Source organism: Corvus moneduloides, chromosome 4 (genome assembly GCF_009650955.1).
Source record: "Corvus moneduloides isolate bCorMon1 chromosome 4, bCorMon1.pri, whole genome shotgun sequence".
Classification (NCBI taxonomy): domain Eukaryota; kingdom Metazoa; phylum Chordata; class Aves; order Passeriformes; family Corvidae; genus Corvus; species Corvus moneduloides.
In genome coordinates this window covers 51,961,849-51,983,168 of record NC_045479.1, presented here as the reverse complement: position 1 = coordinate 51,983,168, position 21,320 = coordinate 51,961,849, and the positions used below count along the sequence as shown (strand labels likewise).

At 37.9% G+C, this 21,320-nt stretch overlaps 1 protein-coding gene across 5 annotated transcripts in view; it reads right to left on the bottom strand.

Moving 5' to 3' along the window:
• The window catches only part of CPED1 (cadherin like and PC-esterase domain containing 1), a 142,516-nt gene that overhangs the window by 12,661 nt on the left and 108,535 nt on the right, over positions 1-21,320 (bottom strand). For 4 of the 5 annotated variants that reach the window (XM_032106818.1, XM_032106814.1, XM_032106815.1 and 1 more), the window contains 2 exons: positions 13,505-13,622; positions 6,801-6,937 (listed from right to left, as the gene is read on the bottom strand). The exons of the other annotated variant lie outside the window; for it this stretch is intronic. In XM_032106818.1, the coding sequence (XP_031962709.1) occupies positions 6,801-6,937; positions 13,505-13,622 (255 nt within the window). The remainder of the gene's footprint in view (positions 1-6,800; positions 6,938-13,504; positions 13,623-21,320) is intronic. 5 annotated transcript variants of the gene reach the window in all.

Below are 21,320 nucleotides of genomic sequence, written 5' to 3'. Positions count from 1 at the left end.
CAAGACCAATGAGACTGCGCTCAGCCCATTTCCAAATCAGGAATGAGAAAGATAGCAACATCACACTGGGGAAGAATACATGTTGTTCCTCTAAGGAAATTAACATAGACTTTTAGAAACAGGTCTGCTAAGAGAATAGTCAATGCTTGCTGCAAGTGGGAAAGAAAGAAATGGGCCAAAGTGGACTTGTAGTTGTACAGAAAGATCAAAAGGGGAGGTTATTCTTAAAGGTGTCAGTCAATTATAGTACCCATATTAGCGTTCAGTCAAGAAATCTTTGATTGTTCAAGTAGGTATGAGCCACATCAGGACTGTATCACTGGAATCAGACAAATTTGTTTAACTTTGTTTTTGTCTTCCACAGTGAAATCATGGCTTTGTTGAAAGGTATGAAAACTAGGACTGCAGTATGTGAAACCTATGGCTCCTGCCCTCTAGCTCTCAGAGGGAGCTCTGAAGTCTGTTTGCAGTCATCACGGGACAGTATCAGCAGTCACCCTCTGGAGACTGTGTGCTGGGATTTTGAAGGGAATGCTCTCTCATGCATCTGAAGAAGATCTCAGATAGCAAGATAGGTGTGCATTTCTTGTAATTTGATGCACCCCAGGCTGGTGGATGCTTAGCACATCACCAACACATCTGAACACACACATCCATTCATTAAGATCTTGTCTGCATCCAACAATCTGCTTCAAACCATTGGTTCAACCATGATGTGAGACGTGTAAATCCTGGAAAAAAACCCCAAATTCTTCTTTTTCTTCTCCTCGAAAGAAAAAAAAATTGAAGTGGAGGAAGAGGATATCTGTAGGTATCCTACCCTCTTTTCAAACTGCCCTTGTGGAGAGTTGGCCAAACACATTTTGTTGTGGTATGCAAGCCATCAGAAAGCATCTTTCAAAGTCCACCTTTTGCAAGTCAGCTTCATTTTCAGCAAATGCTTGGAGGACTCAAATGTTAAAATAAGTGGTGTTTAGCCCCAGGAAGAAAACCTATGTCCTTCAACTAACCCAAGAGTTCTAATGAATGAAAATAATCTTTCAGTGTAATTGAATGTATGGTAACTACAGACACATTTATTTCTATACAATTAGATGAACTCATTGTAGTTGCATGTGCCATGTAGTATTTAATATGATTTGAACAAAAGGCTCCAGGGATGATTCTGTATTTATCTCTATGAAATAATGAGGAACATGATGGCTTAGGTGTGTAGAGTAAAACATACCTCATTTTTTTTACAAGTCTGGCACAAGACTTAGTCATATACTGTTCAAGTTGATGGGGCATTTGTCTGCAGGATGACTAAACAATCAGACATACACGGATTATAATTTTACCAGACAAAGAACAACGCTTCCACACAGACAGATGTTTTCACTGTCTTCTGTTGCAAATATTTTGTGTGAAAAATTCCATTATAGCTTAAAGGCTTTGAAAGATTGTGTAAGCATAGAGGAATTCACTTCTTAACAAGACCTATCATTAAAAATTAACTACACTTGGGAAATTTAAACACCTGAAAGTTCAAAACACTACTTAACTCTAAAATATTATTAAGAAATTATAAGTTAAAATTCCTGTTTTAACAGCTGAATTTTAAGTACTTCAGCAAATATTACCTTTTAATATTTCCTGCTCTTAATTACACATGACTCAATGGTACCTTATTATACAACTAAACTCTGGGTAGTATTTCTCAATGATAAGCAAAATATATATCCCTCCTGCTATTGAGGCCAACTTTCTATATACTGCTAATTGGATAAATAACAACCTGCTAGAACCCTTTTCCCTTCACCCATTTTTAAAAGTAAAAAGTCAATCTTGTACAAAAATCAAAGAATTGTCTTAATACATTTGTGTATGTCTTACTGTAAAAAGTCATTAACCACAGCTACAGAGAATCTTGTTGAGCCAACATAATAGAGATATAGTATTTTATTATGATGAAAAATTTATTTGATTCAATTAGGACATATATATGGAGCTGCCTAAGAATGAGACAGTCTGCATCTCATTTCCCTTAAAGTGGAGAAAAAAGCCTGCTGATATTATAAGTGGACTGAAAGAAAATCTACTCAGCCAGAAAAACCTTAACCCCAGCACTTCAAAATTTTCCTGTTTACTGTGTATGAAATACAAACATATGACTGACTATTCTTGCTAACACATCATAAAGCAAAATAAGGCCTCATAAAACTGTTTTTGTGCATGTACATACATTCTCATGTCTCCACCAGCTTGAGTGTTATTGTTTCACTACAGGTGGTCTTATGTTTTTATGAAACCAAGTGTCCTGGTTTTGGGTGGGATAGAATTAATTTTCTTCCTAGTAGATGGTACAGTGCTGTGGTTTGGGTTCAGGATAAGAATAATATTGGTAACACACTGGTTACCAATATTATGGTAACTGATGGTTTCGTTGTTGCTGAGCAGCACTCACACTAAGTCAAGGACTTTTTAGCTTCTCCTTCCTCCGTGCCAGAGAGGATGATGGCACAAGAAGCTGAGTGGACACAGCCATGACAGCTGACCCCAACTGGCCAGAGGGATATGTCAAACCATATGGCATCATGCTAAACAATAAAGGTGGGGGGAATTGGTTGGGGGGCAGCGGCTGCTGCTCTGGGATGGGATTGGCATCAGTCAGTGGGTGTTGAGAAATTGCATTGTGCATTACTTCCTTTGTATACTACTTCTTCTTCTTCTTCTTCTTCTTCTTTTCCCTTCCTCTTCCATTCTGCTAAACTGTCTTTTTCTGAACCCACAAGTTTTACCTATTTTCTGATTCTTTCCCTCATCCCTGCGGGCGAGTGAATGGCTGCGTGGTGTTCAGCTGCCTGCCAGGTTAAACCACAACACACAGAAACAACTTAATTCAAACAGTTTTATATGGACACAAACTAAAATAGCAGTTAATGATGATGTGAAATCAATTGGAACTCAGCCAGGGAAATGGATTTCTCTTATAGAGAAAGATTATAATTTTACAGACGTGCTTTGGAAAACAAATCAATTTTAATGTAAGAAATAAAATTAGCCTGGAGTCAGAAAGCAAATTAGAAAGCATTTTTGAAAGCTTAATTATGATGCAGGCAGGAAAAAAGTGCTCTGTTTGGGTGACCACAAATATATTTCAGAAGCACTGACAAATGAATACAAGTTAGTGACCAAGAGATATCTGCTGCATTTTGCCATTGTTCTATGAAACTCGAGAACAATAGAAGGATTGCACTTATAAACACAGTTCATCTTCCATGCGCTGCATTTCAGCCAAAAAGAGCATTCACTTTACATCTCAATTCATCACTTGCTGAAGTGAACACAAATCAGGGACACAGCACAGCACTGGTTAATTGTTGCATGTCTCCCTTCACATTCATTAAAAGTAGAAAGATAAGTAGGTTTTTTTTATCTTTTTTTTTTTCCCCATATAAAACTAATAGAGAAGCACATGAAAACAGCCTCCAGCTACCAAAGTTGAAATCTGACAGTGGTATAGAGATTAACACCTCCTATTCAAATTAAAAGATGTAATCACACACTTATGCTGTTTATGTCTTAGCATGATCATAGAATCATGGAATGGTTTGTGTTGCAAGGGACCTTAAAGATCATTTGGTTCCAACCCCCTGTCATGGGCAGGGAACCTTCCACTAGTCCAGGTTGCTCAGAGCCCCATCCAGCCCGGTCTTGAAGACCTGTAAGGATGGCAAGTTCACAACTGCTCTGGGTAACCTCTGCCAGAGCTTCACAATCCTTAAAGATTTCTTCCTAATATTTAAACCTACCCTCTTTCTGGCCATTCCCCCTTGTCCTATCACTACATGCCCTGGTAAAAAGTCCCTCTCAATCTCTCTCGTAGACCCCCTTCAGATACTGGAAGATTGCCCTAAGGTCTCCCCCAAAACCTTCTGTACTCCAGACTAAACAGGCCCAATTTTTGGAGCCTGTCTTCATAGGAGAGGTGCCCCAGCCCAGTGACCACTCACAGGCCCTCCTCTGGACTCATTCCAACAGTCAGCATTTTTTCTTTTGCTGAGGACCCCAGAGCTGGACACAGTACTCCAGCCAGAGCAGAGGGAGAAAATCACTTCCTTCAGCCTGCTGCCCACACTGCTTCTGATGTAGCCCAGGGTGTGGTTGGCTTTCTGTACTGTGAGTGCACACTGCTGGCTCCCGTTGAGCTTTTTGTCCACAAACACCTCCAAGTCCCTCTCACTGCTTTCAGTCCATTCTCTGCCCAGCCTGAATTTGTGATTGGGATTCCCTTAACAGAGGTGCAGGACATTGCACTTGGCCTTTTGAACTTCTTGAGGTTCACAGAGGCTCATCTTCCAAGCCTGTCAAGGTCCCTCTGGATGGCATCCCTTCCCTTCAGCAAGTCAACTGCACCACACAGGTTGGTGTTGCCAGCAAACTTGCCTAGGGTGCACTCAATTCCTCTGTCCATGTCAACAGCAAAGATGTCCTTTGTAAGGGATTTTGAACTCCAGAGACCAAAGTTACACAAGCTGAATATTCGAAACCCCTGCATAGAGTGGCACCCAGGTTAGTTGAGCCCATTTTGAGTGGACACATGAATGAAGTTCTTAGTGAACTTCAGCAAACAAAAATGTAAATCAAACAGCATTCCAGATCACCTCAGTGTCCTCACTTGGGTTGATGACTTTTTCCCTTTCATTTGGCACTCATGCTATTTTTTGACATCTGCTTTTGTTTCCAGCATTGAAACCTCCTGCTTATTTTATTAAGGAAATTATGATATCTTCAGTTTGAGATGTCAGTGATCTCTGTAGTACTTAGAGACAAGGTATATAATAAATCAAAACTAAAATCACAATTGAGGAAATATAAACATTTATAGATGGTTATCAAAATCTCTTTTGAAATAAACATGTATTTGTTCACAAGAATTGTATCTTCCTGCTTCTCAATAGCTCCTTTATAAAAAGTCCAGGTTGCTTAAACCTAAATAACGCAGACAAAAGTCTTTTTCAGTAAGCAAATGAAAAAAAATTCTTTTTCTACTACATCGCTTGGACAGCGTAAAGTAATTTCAACGTTTGACTTATCAAAGGCAGAATCAGGATCTTATCAGCCACGAAGGGAACCATTTTTTTTCATCTGACTTTGGTATGAAGAAAGTCACTCTTAGTTCTTAAGTTGCATTGACACAAAGGAGTTGATCCAATTTATTTATTTATTTGGTAAAAGAAGTAAAAATGCAATTGCAAAATGTCACACAAAATTAAAATCACTACAAAGTTATGATAAAATAACATCTGAAGGAAAGAGATAGGAGAAATATACTAAAAGGGGAGCATGCTTTAGAGTGATGACTTTAAAAGAATAAACCAGGTAAATGGACATCTGTGCAAAGGTAACAGGAGTAATTCAGCAGATTTCCACAGAGCAGCAAAGGTTATCAGACAATGTCAGGAGACTCCTGTAAAAGGTGCAGAATGGGAAACAAGTGCTATTAGTTTTACAGAGATTTTTCTCTCAAGGTGTTAATGTAGGTCACATAGGATCTGGCTGTCATCTGACACTAGAATAGATCAGCGACCTCAGAGTTAGAATATGATGGAATTTGAATTACAAAATTAAACAGACACTCATTTCATACACTTGGTTTTAATGGAGTCTTTACAAATGCTGTCCTGTTTTTGACACTCATGAATGAGAGTGGTCAGATATGGGATGTGGAAATGTCAGCAAATCCTCTCAGCAATTCCCTGGCAATCCACTTCCATAGTGGCATACTGTTCCTCCACCGTCCTTCAATTGCCTGACCAAAGGGTGGTTTCTTGTCAAAGCAGCCTTATGACCATGGAAATCAAAGACCAAAGCAAAGCAATCATATTCTTGAATATTCTTCTCTGTGGTCAATCCAGAAGAGCTTGCTTTGTACATGAGAAGCAAATCAAGCTTCTCCTCAGTCATAAAAAGCAATATATTTTTTTTTTTTTAAATATTCTAGGAGTAACCTACAGCTCTATAGTAACAGAGAAAACCACTAGCAGAAATAAAGCAAAATTGCAATAAAGTCCTTTGTGCAGGGCAAGAAATTTATCAGAAATGAAGGAGAAAATATTAATTGAAAGACTATTATTTTTGTATTTGTCTATATGGAAATGCTCTTGGATTTTATCAAAATGCCACTTTTAGTTACTGTTTTCTTACCTAGGCAATACACTTTAAAGAGCTTTATAACAATTAATTACTTACTTTCTGGATATTTGTATCCTCAGTAAGGTACCTGAGCCTCAGATCAGAGCTCTCTCTCAACAGTTTAACAGTCATAGCATGCTTATTAAGGAGACCTTGTGTTTCCAAGCAATCACTTTAGAAGCTTCACTAAAAGAAAAGAATGTGCAAGAAGACTTGGTAAGATTAGTGTGCACAAGCAATGCCATGCATTAGGTATGCAGCAGAAGAAAACCAACTTGCATGTGAGACAAAACTGGTACAACAATGCAAATATGTCCATTCGCTGTCCTTGTGTACTCACTGCACGTCAGACTGACAACCACATACACCATAAGTCTTGAAACTCCAGTGCTGTGACCTAAGATCCTCTGTGAAACAGCAGCAGACAACTGCGTCTGCATATGAGGCTAAATTACAGACAGCGGTTGGTTTTCATCCCTGTGAATTTTTCACCCAAATATTTTTCTAGTTACAATAAAAAGGGATTTTTCTCACATATCAATCTTAAAAATATTTTGAAAGCTTCAGGACACTAAATATCCAGGTAAATAAGAATGAATTAAAATGTAAAGCCTTTTACATACCCTTCTGCCCTCCACACAGCGCTGGAGCTCGGGCTTGGCCAGCACAGAGTATTGGCAGCCGTGGGGCTGCCATGTTATTTCTCTCCAGTCGCAGGTTCTGTTGTCAGAGCAGCTGAGGCAAGGGACAATCCATTGCCCTGGAAAACAGCAATGAATGTCAGCACCTCCTCTGTATTCTTCTGAGTAGTTTTATTACACAGGAAGTAAGTAAGATATTTTTGAGTATTTTATTCACATATGAGTAAAAAAACCTCATATGGGAGTTGCCTGTAAATTAAATGCCCTCCAATCCTTTGAAGAGACTATTTCGTTTCACTGTGTTATGCCCTTTTCCTTTAGCTAGGGTGGGAGTTTCTTCCTTTCCTGAAAGAGCTGCGAATGCTCAAATTTGACAGCCAGTTGTGGGTTCATTTCTCAGTCCATGTTGCCTTTCTTGTAGCAGCTTATCCTTTCTCAACAGAAGGGGTATGCAAAAGAGAAAACGGGTGAGGAGGCTGGATGCAAAAAGAAAATATGCACATTCAGACATGTCTGAAGATTCATTCTCATCTACAATGAAACATCTAAAGGTTGGGTGTACGGTTGAGAGCACTTGATATAAAAATGAAGCAAGATTAAGACTTTCCTTCCAAAACACTATTTTTTTTAACTTGTGAGAATTCAGAGGATTGTCCCAGACTGCACAAATACACTTCAGAAGATGACAGTAAAGTGAAATGAATAATATACGTGATTTATGACAGCCTGATCTTATTTACAAAAATTATTTTGAAGATTAGGAGCATAAAGTAGGATTACTAAAAATCAGTGGGTTTTAGTAATCCCTTATCTAAGGTTAAATGGTTTTGTTATTTTGATTTTCTAAAACTATTCCTTTCCAAAATCCTACTGGAAACTTGAGGGATTTAATTTCTGAAGGAAGACAGAAAACTTTTGAGTTGCCTTTGTATTCGGATGAACAAAAGAAACTTTTTCTTGCTGTTAGAAGTACACGGTGCTGACAGTATCTCCCAGTGCCTATGTAACTGCCAGCAAAACCTACTTCTGTTCTTATTGAAGGCATTACACAAAGAAGGGCACAGAGGCCTGACATCCTTGTGTCAGTGTTATTGGGCCTTGCTACCACAGATGAGTTTCTCACCAAAGCCCAGAAAACCGAGCCAAAGTCAAATGCCTGGAGATCAGACCTGGCCTTAGAGTTTGTCCCCACCACTGCTGCCAGGCAGCAGCTCAGCAGCCAGCTGTGTGTGATGGATTGCTGCTGCACAGGAAGCAACAACAAAAAGTACAATACTGCCTTTTGATATTTCATCTGGCCAGGGACTGAGGGGGAGGCTGAGTGAAGAAACCCTGCAAGATCCCAGCGGCCTTGGGAGAGTCAGCTGCTACCTCAGGAGCGAGGGAGTTTCCAGGGAGGCAGTTTGTGCTTGCACTTAGGCAAAAGTCCAAGTGACTATATTTTGGTAAGTAGCAGGGTGAGTTGTCTTAGCAGATAAAGAAGTCCTTCTAAATAAAAGCATCAAGAATTTTTTGTATGGGAGCCCACACAGGTACATTTAAAGGACGAATACATCCCACAGTGCCATGACCATGCAGTACCAGTGGCTGCGTACACTGCACAGCTGCCCTTCTTTCTGCCCTGTGCAGAACATGCTCACACCACCCTCAGAAGCACTTGTAGATGATTTGGAGCAAATTATAGCAGACTGAACCTAAACAAAACCTTGGACTCTGGCTTTGAGCACAGTGTGGTTCAGTGAGCATAACCCAACTTCCCCTGTTCCCATGGGCATGGGTGCCTCATGGAAGCTGTGCTGGGCAAGCAGCCCAGTTCACAGCATGGACGGAGGAAGGAGAGAAGGAGGGAAACTCAGGACCATGGTGGGAGGGTGCAAACAGAAAGACAGAGATACCCCACGCTTCTTGCTCAGAGGAGTTTCAAACTTGCATTTTCTGCATCCTAATCACTCAGCAGTTAGAAGAAATATTCCCCACTCAGTTAAGGACCACTCTAAAGTTCAAAATTCATTAGGACAGGCAAACAGCATGCTTGTAACCTGGTAATTTTTTGTGAAAAGAGAGATCTGAACTTTGATCCCTGAGCAAGATCCTATGTAGAATTTTTATCAAGGGGTTAAATTGAATCTTTATCAAGTTACAAAGGGGATAATCAGGTTCTAGAGCAGGGAGTCCTCTTCCAAATGAATACCCTGCTCAGCTGGGACACCAGAGGCTGAATTTCGACTTTTTCTCTTACTGTAGCCTCCCAGCGCTGCCTGTTGTGAATCCCTTACTCATGCTGGCCCTCCCTTGGCTTTGTGGTGCCCTGTTCCAGGCTGTGGTCCCGTGGCCATCACTGGGGCCAGGAATACTTTGACCCTCCAAGATTTCTATTGCCACTTGTGGATCTTGCCATTGGCTTCCACTTTGCAATCTATGACTAAATGGTCATTCCCAGCTTCACAGCCTTCTCTTCAGGAGATTGAAAATGCCAGGACTCTCATAACCCAGCAATAGGTGCCATGCAAACACCTTTTACTGCTTTGTACCTTTTGAGAGCAGGGACAGAATGGTTGGTTGGTTTGAAGTCTGGACTCAGACCCTGCCACTACTATAGAGGTCTTAATAAATGACCCAAGAGGTGTTTCAGGCAGTGACCTATATTTTAAAATTATATGAAAACTCAGTATTTTTTTCCTGATGTTGTAATTTTTCTTTCAACCCAAATACATAAAAGTTCTGGCAATGTCTACAACATACGAGATCCCTCATTTCATGGAATTTTCTTTTTAACATCCCACACTTTTATGAGCTGATCTGGTCTTATGTAATAAACTAGAAAAGTAGAACTATATAAAATGAATATTGAGGAGCCAAAATATCTGAAAAATAAAAGTTTAAACTTTGGCAACTGAAAGTGATAAGTAACTTTTGACTAGCTTCTTTTAAATAGTTTGGTTTATGTTCAATAATTCCCTAGGTATATTAATGAAAAAAAAGATCAATTTCTGGCATATGTTAAAGGTTAGTGGCAAATGTAAAAAGATTTGAGAACACACATATATGGAGATAAATTCATATTTATAGGAAGCACTAAACATTTAATGCTAACAGAATACTTCCTGGTTTTATATTTACATAGAGTTTTTAAATGATGCGTGTAAGTTTATGCATTTTAAATCCAACTATTGTGAACTTTTCCTGTTGCAATTTCACAGCAATTGGTCAATGAATTCTTAACCTTCAGAAATAGGATTGTGTTAAAAGATAAGATGAATCTCACAAAAAAGAAGACAACAGTGAAAAATTGCAAACATTATTAGCTTGGAAATTAGGCTTATATTCTATGGCAATTTTAAGTTGCTCTTCCCTCACTTATATAAGTTAGCAGCACATAATCCAGCTTTCAGCACCATTTCAATCAGGCAGCATTTTGTGGTGCTTCAGGCAAAAGCACTAACATTGGCTCTACCAGGAACGGGCAAGTTTACCAATAATTAAGTGAATGAGAGCAAGAAAGAAAGACACACTGTTAGTTTCTTCACAAAATAAAAATTGGCATAATCAAAGTTTTATGAAAACCAGTAAGCAGGAGGTTTCCACAGGAAGAGCGAAAGCTGGATTTTTGGCTCATTAGGGTAGTTATCAGTTGCATACATAAATCTTCTGCTGAAGATACGAGATAAAACATTGCCAGTACTCCTTAATACTGTTCTCATAAAATCACATGAAAATAAACAGACTTTCAAAATAATTAGTTGGGATTGTTTACTTTCTATTTAAAAAATATTAGCCTAAAATTGAAAGTTTTAACCAATAACGGCTGTACACTTGATAGTTTTGCTTTTTCTTTCAGTCTCTTTTATTTTTATTCATCCTTTTACATTGTCATAGTCACAATTACACATATTTTGCTTTCAAATTTAAAATCAAGGTTTTCCTATAGTGCTGAACAATCATCCATAGAAAGAGAAAATATTATTCTAGCTTGATAATTCAAAATCTAAATGTTTAACCTACACTGATGTTAATTTGTTAATTTATTACTAGTTTACTTTTGCATTTGGTCTTTATTTGGTACCCTAAGGCCTTTAGAAAGGTTTCTCTCTGTGAATAGGCTATGGAAATATTTTTCTTTTCATTCTAGCTGCATCTATGAAAAACAAAAGTAAAAACTGTTTTTAAAAGGACATGATTTACTACAGAATAAATAGCCTTAGGCCTATGGACTTATGTCCAAACTGAGATTTACTCCTTGTAACCAAAGGACACATTCATTTTGTTGGACTTCAATTTATGTCTCTGCTGGATCCAGATTCAGACAGCTGTTGAATGCAGAGAGAGACCACACAGAATTATTTTAGACTGGGTACAATTGTAGGAAGAATAGAAAGTGGGATATAACTAAAACATACATGTCACAGCAACAGAAAATTAAAAGGGAATTTGTGATATCTTACCCACCAGATTTTGTAATTGTCTACAAACCACATTTCTACAGACTGCAGCAATCTAATCCACCTGCAGGAATTTAGCACAAGTTCTCATGGTGTCTTTCAGTTCTCTCTCCCTCTCTCCTTCTTAGAAGCCAAACACACAGTTAATATTTGCTTACTTCTGTATTATTGATAATGCAAAAATGAACAACGAGCTAATTTTCATATGATAGCCTGGCTCAAACCACATGAATCAAAGGAGAACTTCTGAAAGAAAAAGATTTTTTTGGTAGAAAAATTGTAATTTCATTCCACGATGTAAACACAAAGGAAAGAAACTTCCCCTGTTGTATATTTGCATTTATTGATTAAAAGAGGGATGGGGAGAGAGAGAGAGAGAGAGAGAAATAGTGCAAATTAAGTGTATATTTGGAAAAGTGTTAAATTTCCTTCAAAGAATAGTGCCAGGGTGACTAGGAGAAGAGGAAGTCACTTCTGTCACGGTTAGACCCTGAATTACTGCCTCTGCTCTACCTCAAAAGGTTAGAAATGAGTTGTGAAATCTTGGTTGTACTGAGCTATAAAGCAGCCTTCTAAATTCTACCATTAATGTCAGAAGAAGTAAGGTTTCATCTCTATCTCTGATGCTCCACCTCAGCCTCTGTCTGTGAACGCTCAAACACAAGCTTTTCTCAGCACAGATATATTTTACTGTAGTAGTACCTCAGTATCCCTATGAAACTGTTTCCTAGCATGAGAACAGTGTATGACACCACCTTACCTCTGCAGAAGTTTTGAGTTGATTTCTGAGGGGAAATGACATTGCTTGGCTTCTCTGAAAAATTAACTTATTTAAGAGATGTTCCTGCTTTAGCAGGGAATTTGCCATTTGCCATTGTTCATTGCCAGGATTGGTATATCATTTGTTGGTTACGAATTCGGAATGATGCTTTCCAGTTCCAGGTGGGAGCTGAGACACACATTAACTCTATACAGTTTCTTGTTGCCAGATACTGCAAACCCCACTTCTAGGCTCACTAAACACCTGTTGGCAATATTCACTTTATAAGCACAAATTATTCTTCCCTGTTTAGTATACTTGTCCTTTGAGTATACATCTCCTGAAGTTTGTTTGAACTTTAATTTTGTATATTATTCACAATATGGCTGCAAAAGATATTATATGCAGCCACACTTAGCTAGATTCAGTATTCAAAAAGAGTATGCTGTATATCAGGAGAAGGAGATGGTCTGCCTGAGAAAGGATTCAGTGGATTTGGTTTGGGCTTTCTAGTTTCGAACTTTATGTCCTGATATTGTTGCATAGAATGATTCACAATTTGTGTGATTAAAATATGCTGCTAGGAACAGCAATGTCTCTTTTGTGCATTCCCTTCATATAACACAAATTTATTACATGCCTCTGTTTCACATGAAGTGATGCATTCAGGCAGTTCCCACATTCCTGTTACTTTTTATTGATTATTCAACGAGTTTGTGCAGATTTACTGCTGTGGGGGGCTGCTCCTGTCTATGGCAAGATAAAGAATACAGTTGTGTCAGTAGACCATAGAGGACTGTTGGTTTATTTTCCATTTCTCTAACCAAGAACCGAACAGAATTACTTACTGTCTAATACAGCAACAACTTAAATATGAAAAAGACCCCATGCCTGAGTAGTTAAAGTACACTGGAATAAATCTTCATGAAGCTGTGACTTTCACATGAGTACATGTTTGACAATCTGTTGTAATCTGAGTTCTCACTAAACCAAAGACATGTCTGGATTGTATTGGTTATTGTATAATTCTTTATTTGTCCCCCTTGTTTTTTAAGGTATAAATATATGTAAAATTAAAAACTAGTTTTGGGTTTCTAATATAGCAGTGGAAATATAAAATCCAAATGGATCTAAGTGCTGTGTTCCTCTTCTAGAGTTAATTTTTATTTGGAGTAGAAAAACCCTTCTATTTAGGATAAAGCATTTTTATTTTAAGTGGTTTTGATGGAATATTTCAATGCATTTTAAAGACTATATGAAAATAGCACATGCAGTGGTGGTCACTGATTAGAAAATTATTAAACAAAAAATTCTCAGATAAACAAATTAGCCTGATTTTAAAAACCAGTAACTATTACAAGTGATCAGTTCCCTTTATGGTGCGTAGGTTAGTGCATGTCTATAGCAAAGAGTTAATAGTGTTTCTAGTTTTTCTTTGAAGAGGTGAATGAGTTAATTTTCAGAAAAAAGGGGGATAAAGTACAAACCTTTTGTGTCTCCAGCTTCACAGGTCTTAAACACCGTCTGTGAAATTGCTGAGAGGTATTCATGAGAGAGAGGCTGCAAGCCACAGGACTCCTCTGGGTGAATTTTGGAACCACAGTCCTGAATTAAAATAGAATCTGTGAAAATGACATCACTGCACCCATCCACATCACCTTGAAATCCTCTTCAAGAGTAAAAAAGTTATTTGGGGTGGTTCTGCAATTAATTCGTCCTTAGCTCTTCAATATATAGTTTAATATGAAATTTAGAATCCTTTTTCCATTCAGACAAAGGTTTTGCAATAAATTATCCCAGTCCACAGTAAACATACAAGATACTACATTTGCTAAAGATACAAGAAAATTTATTAAGGCTAACATACATAACATTCATGTAACATCATGAGGTCTCTACATATTGTATAATCTCTACCTATTTGCCCTTAGGAATTTTGTATGCCTATTTGTAGTCATATGGGATCCATTTCTGTGATGAAATGCCCCAAATTAGCTTCAGGAGATACAGGTGCTTAAAGGAAAAAAATTTCTATTTTTTAAAATGATATTAAAATTAATTTCACCACTGTTATATAATATCATTCACTGTTGCCATGAGATTATGCTACATCTAGGACGCTATGCTTAAATTGCACCAATGAGCAAAAGACAATTAAGTCCTAACAGGGTCAAGGTGCTGACAGTTAATAGAATATGTGCCACTGATGTGGATAGCAATACGAACACATCTTGGAATTTTGTCAATACTGGTGGTTCTTGATTATGCAATCAAAAAGCAAAGTGAAACCATTGTCTCACAATTACTCTGATCTCATTAAACTCCATGGTGGTGAAAAAAAAACCTAAAAAAAAATCTTCCCAGTGACTTCAAAGGGTTATGATAATATCTGTGCATAAATAGGCAACAAAACAGTGGTTATGTGTGGGTTGTCCTGTTCTCTGCTTAATCTGTCTACCTAGGGAAAACTGTTATGACAAAATGAATGGCACAGTATCTTCTAGTATTAAATGGTGTTTGGAGTCTCTGGGTCTGGACACACTGTACAGCTATTTGACAGTATAACTTCAACTAACATCAACATCAGAAAGTTCCTACCCTGCAGTAAAACAATTTGCACAGGACTTCACAAGAAAGCCCCAAATTCCTGAATGTGCTGCCATTGCCCTCAACACAGTGCCATAAAATAACTCACCAGGGATTTTCTTGTTCATTCTGCCCAGGGTACGTGTTTAAGCAAACAAAATTTTATTTTAATCACATTTCTTGGGCAAAACCATTAACAACAATTTCATGTTTCTGGTTTATTATTAATTACAACCAATATGCAGGGAACTATGTAACTGATTCCCTTTGCCTTTGTTGTGTTTCCAAAGTAAAGGACACTGCTTGCATTTAACTTGTAATTCACATCTAAACTATCATGTCATGAGAGGTTGTGAATCCCTGAACAAGATTTATTTGTTTCCTTTTTACCTTTGTAGGAGACCAATCCTTTACCATCCTTGACATATTGAATATAATATGCAAAATGAATCTGTGGCAGCTACAGATTTACTGCAGTTCCATAAATGTATGGCACATTGAGGGTTTTTCTAACTGCATGTAGATTTTTTATTGTTTTCTTCAGGTGCCGTGGTGACATGACATCCTCTTTGCCTTGCCCAAAGATGAAACATCTTGTGATCTTAAGCATCTTTACAAAAGATCACTCATGGCAAAGATGAGAGCCAGACATGTAAACTTAAATGATAGTTGATGCTCTGTGTCTGTTCTTCCTGCAAACCTTCATTTTTAGAAGGGAGACATAAAAAGGCCCTTGTAATGTCTGGATTAGAATCAAAAGAAAATTTCCCCTGCATTTAGCATTGACTATAAGATTGGTGTGGTATTTTGCTAGTAAACTTTAATCTTTATGGAAGATTTTCTGGACACTAGCAAATAAAAGAGGAATAAAGCTGTCTTCTGTATATCTACCTAGCTTTTAATCAACATCAGTTGATACTTAGAGAGTGAACATTCCTGGAGTCCATCTGCTATGTGAAATGACAATTTCCTTGTCTCTTTCAGATCACACTATAGTGAACCTGATTCTTCATAACATTTAAGCCTTTAAGAGATGAAACAGATTTTCAAGTCTGTTACTTTAGTAAGTTTTCTTAATGATTACCTTAAAAATATTTGGGGCTATTAGTTCATGGTATTTTGTTTATTTATAGTCTGGGTGCCTAATTTAATAAGAATGTTGCTTGTTTAGTTCACCTTTCAATAACCACACTATATTTCCTCTCAATTATATACTTATGCATATACATATACATACATAGTTTCACTCAGATATATATAAATAGCAAAAAAAAAATTACAACCAGTTTTAAAATCTCACAGGTGGAGACAGAGAGAGAGACAGACAAACAAAGCATTACACACATAACACACTCATGCAGCTGATGTCACGGGATGAATGTCATATAGCAAAGACCATTGCAGATGCAGTGATGCTTTTGATTAAGGAGTCTAACAAGTATGGATGGATTTTTTTAATGGATTTTTTATTGTTGTTGTACCTTTTCACCGCCTCCACCCTAATGAAAAAATGATCACTGTGAAATTGCAGCAAAAGGAAAGAAGGTAAGAAGCCCTTGACTCTCCTGGGAGAAGTCATCCCAATAGGGAAAAAATGTCCATCTGTGTTCATTTTAACACTTGGTGCTCCAGCAGTGACACAACACCAAAACAAAAATCAAGTTACTTTTAACATCTACAGCTGCGGCTACCTATCAGCTCAAAAAGGCATTTTCAAATAGAAAGGCATGATTTTCAGTATTTTTCTGGAATAACCCAACTCTGTTCATTCAAAGCTGCGGCTAAAGCCATAATTTTTGGTGGAAGTAGACTTATGTTAATGAATTGAATGCTTTGGAAACTCCCATCCAGGATGCCTGTATACAGGCTCTACAGTCAGCTTGCTCAGTAAAAGTCCTTCTTGTATTTATATGAAAACCTCTAACAGTCGATGGGAGTGGTGGGCTCAACACTGAAAAACAGGCAATTTCTGCTTCAGTACTCATTTCTGAAATTATATCCAGCCCAATTCACTGAAGACTACCCCTACCAGTCTAATAAAGGATCAGAATGTTTTAAACTAAATAACAAGAGAAATATAATTAAGATCACAGGAATTCCTTTTAGTGTTGCATACAACCAACACGCAGGCAAAATTCTGCATCCTTTTAACATCCAGAACCCATGCATGGCTGAGAACTAGTGGATGAGATAAACCCCACTGAGCATTCTTGGTAAAGAAGGCAGGAGACCCCTCCCCCTGCCAGCTCTGACCCTGTGGTCCCTTGGCCAGCACTGCCCATCAGCCTGGCAGGTCACCCAGCCACCTCCTCCAGGCACTGCAGCCCTGCCTCCTCTCATGGTGCTGCCAGGGCTGTCTTATTCCTTCTGACTGCACTTTAGACATGACAGAATAAAGCTTCATGTGAAAGAGGTAATTTAGAACACTTTTCTGTTGGTCTTTGTAGGCTCACTGACTGAACTTTATTTGATCTGGTTCTATTTAAGCTGACCTGAGTTTCTCATTAAATACTTTCACGTCTCTTTAGTCCATCTTTTTCTTCTATTTTATACATAACTAAAACTGCATGAAAAGTGATTAAAAATGATGCTATGGAAGGACTTTTAATAAAATTAGTCAAAGAGTGAGCTCATGAAATAGTGAAACTGTATATTATTGCTAGGTAATAAATTATGAGCAGATGGATTAGCTCCACTCTATCAACTTTCTTAATATGGCAGGGATAAATGAAGGAACAGCTGGCATATTGACCTCATTTCAACTGTCTCCCTCTGTCCAGCTGCAGTATTCAGTGATAGATGAACCTCTGAAGATCCAGAGGTTCAGGCCAGTTCAGTTCAGCACCCAAATTGACTAGATTGAAATGAAACATGTGTGTGTACAAAATAAGTATGGAGACCTGCCATAAGGAGAGGCATTCGCCCAAGAAATTTCAGTTTGCTACTGCTGTTGGATGGGAAACAATGACGATTATTAGCCATCAAGCACTGTCGAAGGCATAGATAAAACATTGTCTACACCAAAAGACACACAAAGCCATTAAACAGAGAATATAGGAGTAACGGGATGAACTGATGGAGTAACGTGTCCTTGTGCAGCAGCTATGTTTTAAAGGAAACTGTCACCACAGTATCTTTTAAGAAACCTAATAAGATCTACCGGCAAATATGGGATAATAGTTCCCCAACAACCCCAAAGACTGTCACAAATAACACATTAAAAGACTGTGAGATGTTCAGTTCCACACAGATCTAGTAGGGACCATAAAAACACTTTAGAAAAGGAGTCTGGGCACTCCTGGGTTGGAAAACGCAACACCCAGACATCAGTAAGAGACTGGGAATGATATGAAAAGCTGAGATACTGATCATGTTGTCAGGGTAGAACAGTTTGGTATGTGGACAAAGTACAGCCATCAGTCTAAATTGCTTTTAAGTTCTTAATTGTGCTAATCATGTTCTTGCTATAATTAATATTACTGTTTCTTAAGAATAGAAGCATACCTGAAATTGCATGATTTTTCCCAATCACAAATTTATGCATATAAAATTTATTTGAGAATAATGTCACATGCTTTAACCAGTGACTGAAGATTGTCATAAATATACAGTACCTTTACCAACTGCTAAAGAACTTTTGAAAATCCCAGTAGGTGCCTCTCCACAAAGAGAGCATTAAAGCACTTACTGTTTATATGGACAAATAAATTTCATCCCAACATTACAGCAGATGCTGTGTCTTCCTCTGCACTGAGAATGCTAACCTCACAGAAAGCTATGAAACTGTTTTGAGAAAATATTGCAAGTTTCATAACACTAGTTTAGTATCTTTTATGTGCATGGGGAATATAAAATAATCCTTTTAATCTATGAATGATTTTGATTGAATTCCATTTTATATGCACATGACATCAGTTAGACACTATCTGCCTTCCTGCTCCCAAACAGTTCAAAGTGCTGCATTTGTGAGCCATGGAACAAAAATACTCATGAGACCTAAAATGTATGACTCTTAATCTAGCAAAGTCTTGTGAATTATCATTCTGAACAGCTCAGAGATCCAGCAGAATTAGTTGAACAAAGACAATTGAATGTGAAGTCCAACTCCAACTCCACTAAGAACAGAATATTATAAGCATAAATTTTGGAAAACATTTCAAAATTTACCTAATGGTAATTACAGAAGGGGTTTTTTCAGTATTTGTAGTTAACATCTCTATGAATTTTTCACATGCTTTCTTAGCAAACATGTTTTCCTCATGAAGCTAATGATGTTTCTCCCAAGCAAGAACAGTGACGATTTCCAGCTCATATGCTTTATAAACAAAGTACACAAGGAAGAAAAAAAAAGGAATTAAAAGAATTTAGTATTTCTTCCTCCCTAAAAAGGAAGATAAAACAGGAACAAGGAATAGCAGATAAAGAGGAGCATTTTGCTGTTTATGTTCTGGTGTTTTTTAGTTTAAAAAGTGATACGGTAATGTTGACCTGGAGACTCTTAAGAGCTGCTTCAGTTTTCTATTCCTATTTAGTCCTCTTCTTTACATCCTTCGTTTTAAGTGCAAGCTCTGAATGTGAACTGACTTGAATTTTGCCAAGTCCACTATCTGAAAATAGAGAATAGCTTGAGAAAACCATGTGCTTTGACAGTGCAAAAAGTAAATGTTTTAAGGAATAAACAGAGGAATTATTACGTATTTATGGTTCTCTCAATAAAGTGCTGATGTGACCCTGACTGTTTTCCCTGGTAATTAGGTAAAAAAATGTCCTATACTAGCTGGGAAATCCCACAGCCTCATGACTTTTTTTAAGGAGCATTTATTTCTACTCTCCCATGCTCAGGGTATATGATATTCACAGATCACACTGCAGAGAGATCTATACCCTAAGCCTCCTGTGTGCAAGAGGCACTCAAGCTCTAGCCCTGTCCCTTTGCTTTTAGGCTGAGACCTTTATATCACAGCCATGACAAGCACAGCAGTACTTCTCTGACAAACACAGCAGAACTTCTCAGACTGCACAATTACCACTGCATTCAGAAAGTATGAAGAGGGATGAGAGAAAGAATGAGTTGAAAAGCATTACTGTTCCTTCATGAATTCTGAAACTGAAATACTCTGACAGTGAATGCAATGCATTGAAAAAACATGATAGCCAAGGACCTAGTCCAATGAGCTATACATCTGCCAACACTACTGTTAAAACTGCTTTTCACAGTAAGCAAGGCTTGCAAAACACTCTGTGTTTTGGGGTATACCATACCAAAAACACTTCTTTCTCTTTCTAGAACAAAATCCTTTAGATGATGAAATACATCTATTAACTTTTTATTTAGGGGCTGGGGCATATTGAGGGTTAGGATTCCAATGAGAGATTTAGGATGTTTGAGCCCAATTCACAACTCTGCCTCTTATTTTCTGTATGTTGGAGCTCCATCCAACACTATTCACCCTCATCTCAAAACTCTCACTCCATTACCACCATCCTCCTAAGTGCCTAATTTTCTAGTATTGAGCATAGGCAAAGCCACCCATAGCTCATGCAATATGTAAGTCAGCCCCTTCAGCAGTAACAGAGTTTAAAAATCGCTTTGCCAATAATGCTTGGTCTAATAGCTGTTCTCAGGACATATTACTGGGAGTGTGCAGTGCATCAATAGGTATTTCCCTGGTAGAACACTTCCTTGTGATACAACAAACACAGTTTAAAGTTTAGAGATTTTCTTTGGTAAGCCATCTCATCCACTACTGCTTCTCATCCAAAAGGTGCCAAGAAGAAAAGAGGCACCTGAAATAGGTGTGTGCTCATTGCAATGCCCCTACTCTGGACAGGGGTGATCCCTGTATCTTGAGCTTTCCCAGAAGCTCTGTGGGAGGCAGGCCGTAGTGCCTGGCAGTCTTGCAAGCAGCTGACTTACCCTTCTGTATTTGGCTCTGTTTTTAAAGTGACCTTCGACAAAGGATCCATCTCTGATAAAGAATCAATCTCTGAGGCTTTTCTGGCCAAAGATCAGACCCTTCTCTTATTACAACATTAGGCCGTTTGCTTAAGTGAGTCAAGAGACCTTGAGAAAGTATATTTTTAGACAGAGTGCATTTACACAAATCTTTCTAACTGTAACCAGCAAATACATTATGAGAAACCTATTACTGATGTAAAGTTCAGAGTGTTGTTGCCTACACAACAAAATGTGAGGGCTAAAACTAAGAATGTGTAAATGACACTAGAGAAAGTATCTATGCAAATGTCCAGGACACATGGGCAGTGCATGGATAGGTCTCCATTCAACACTATCCATAACTCCAGCCACAGCTACTTATATTCAGGATGTGCTGTATAAGCCCATGGTAGTACAGAAAGGATGACAGTGACTTTATATATGAAAGAGAGTCATAAATGGGAAGATTTAAGAAGTGATGGGGTTTTTTCTCCTTTCTTTCTCTTCAGTTAAAAGCTTTGATAAAAATAAAATTACTCAAAAGGAAAGAAATTGACATCATTTGAGACTAAAGTTTCTTGGAAAACACTCATAATGGAGACTGTATCAAAACAAAAAAGATAAATACATTTACAGACAGAATCTGGTTATCATTTATGCTTCCCTTACACCGCACTGTGGCTAACCATTAAAAAAATGATGTAATGAAGGACTGATTTGACTTTCAAAATCATTACGTATTTCATTCAAAAGAGTCTTTGAGTTAGAATATTTTCATT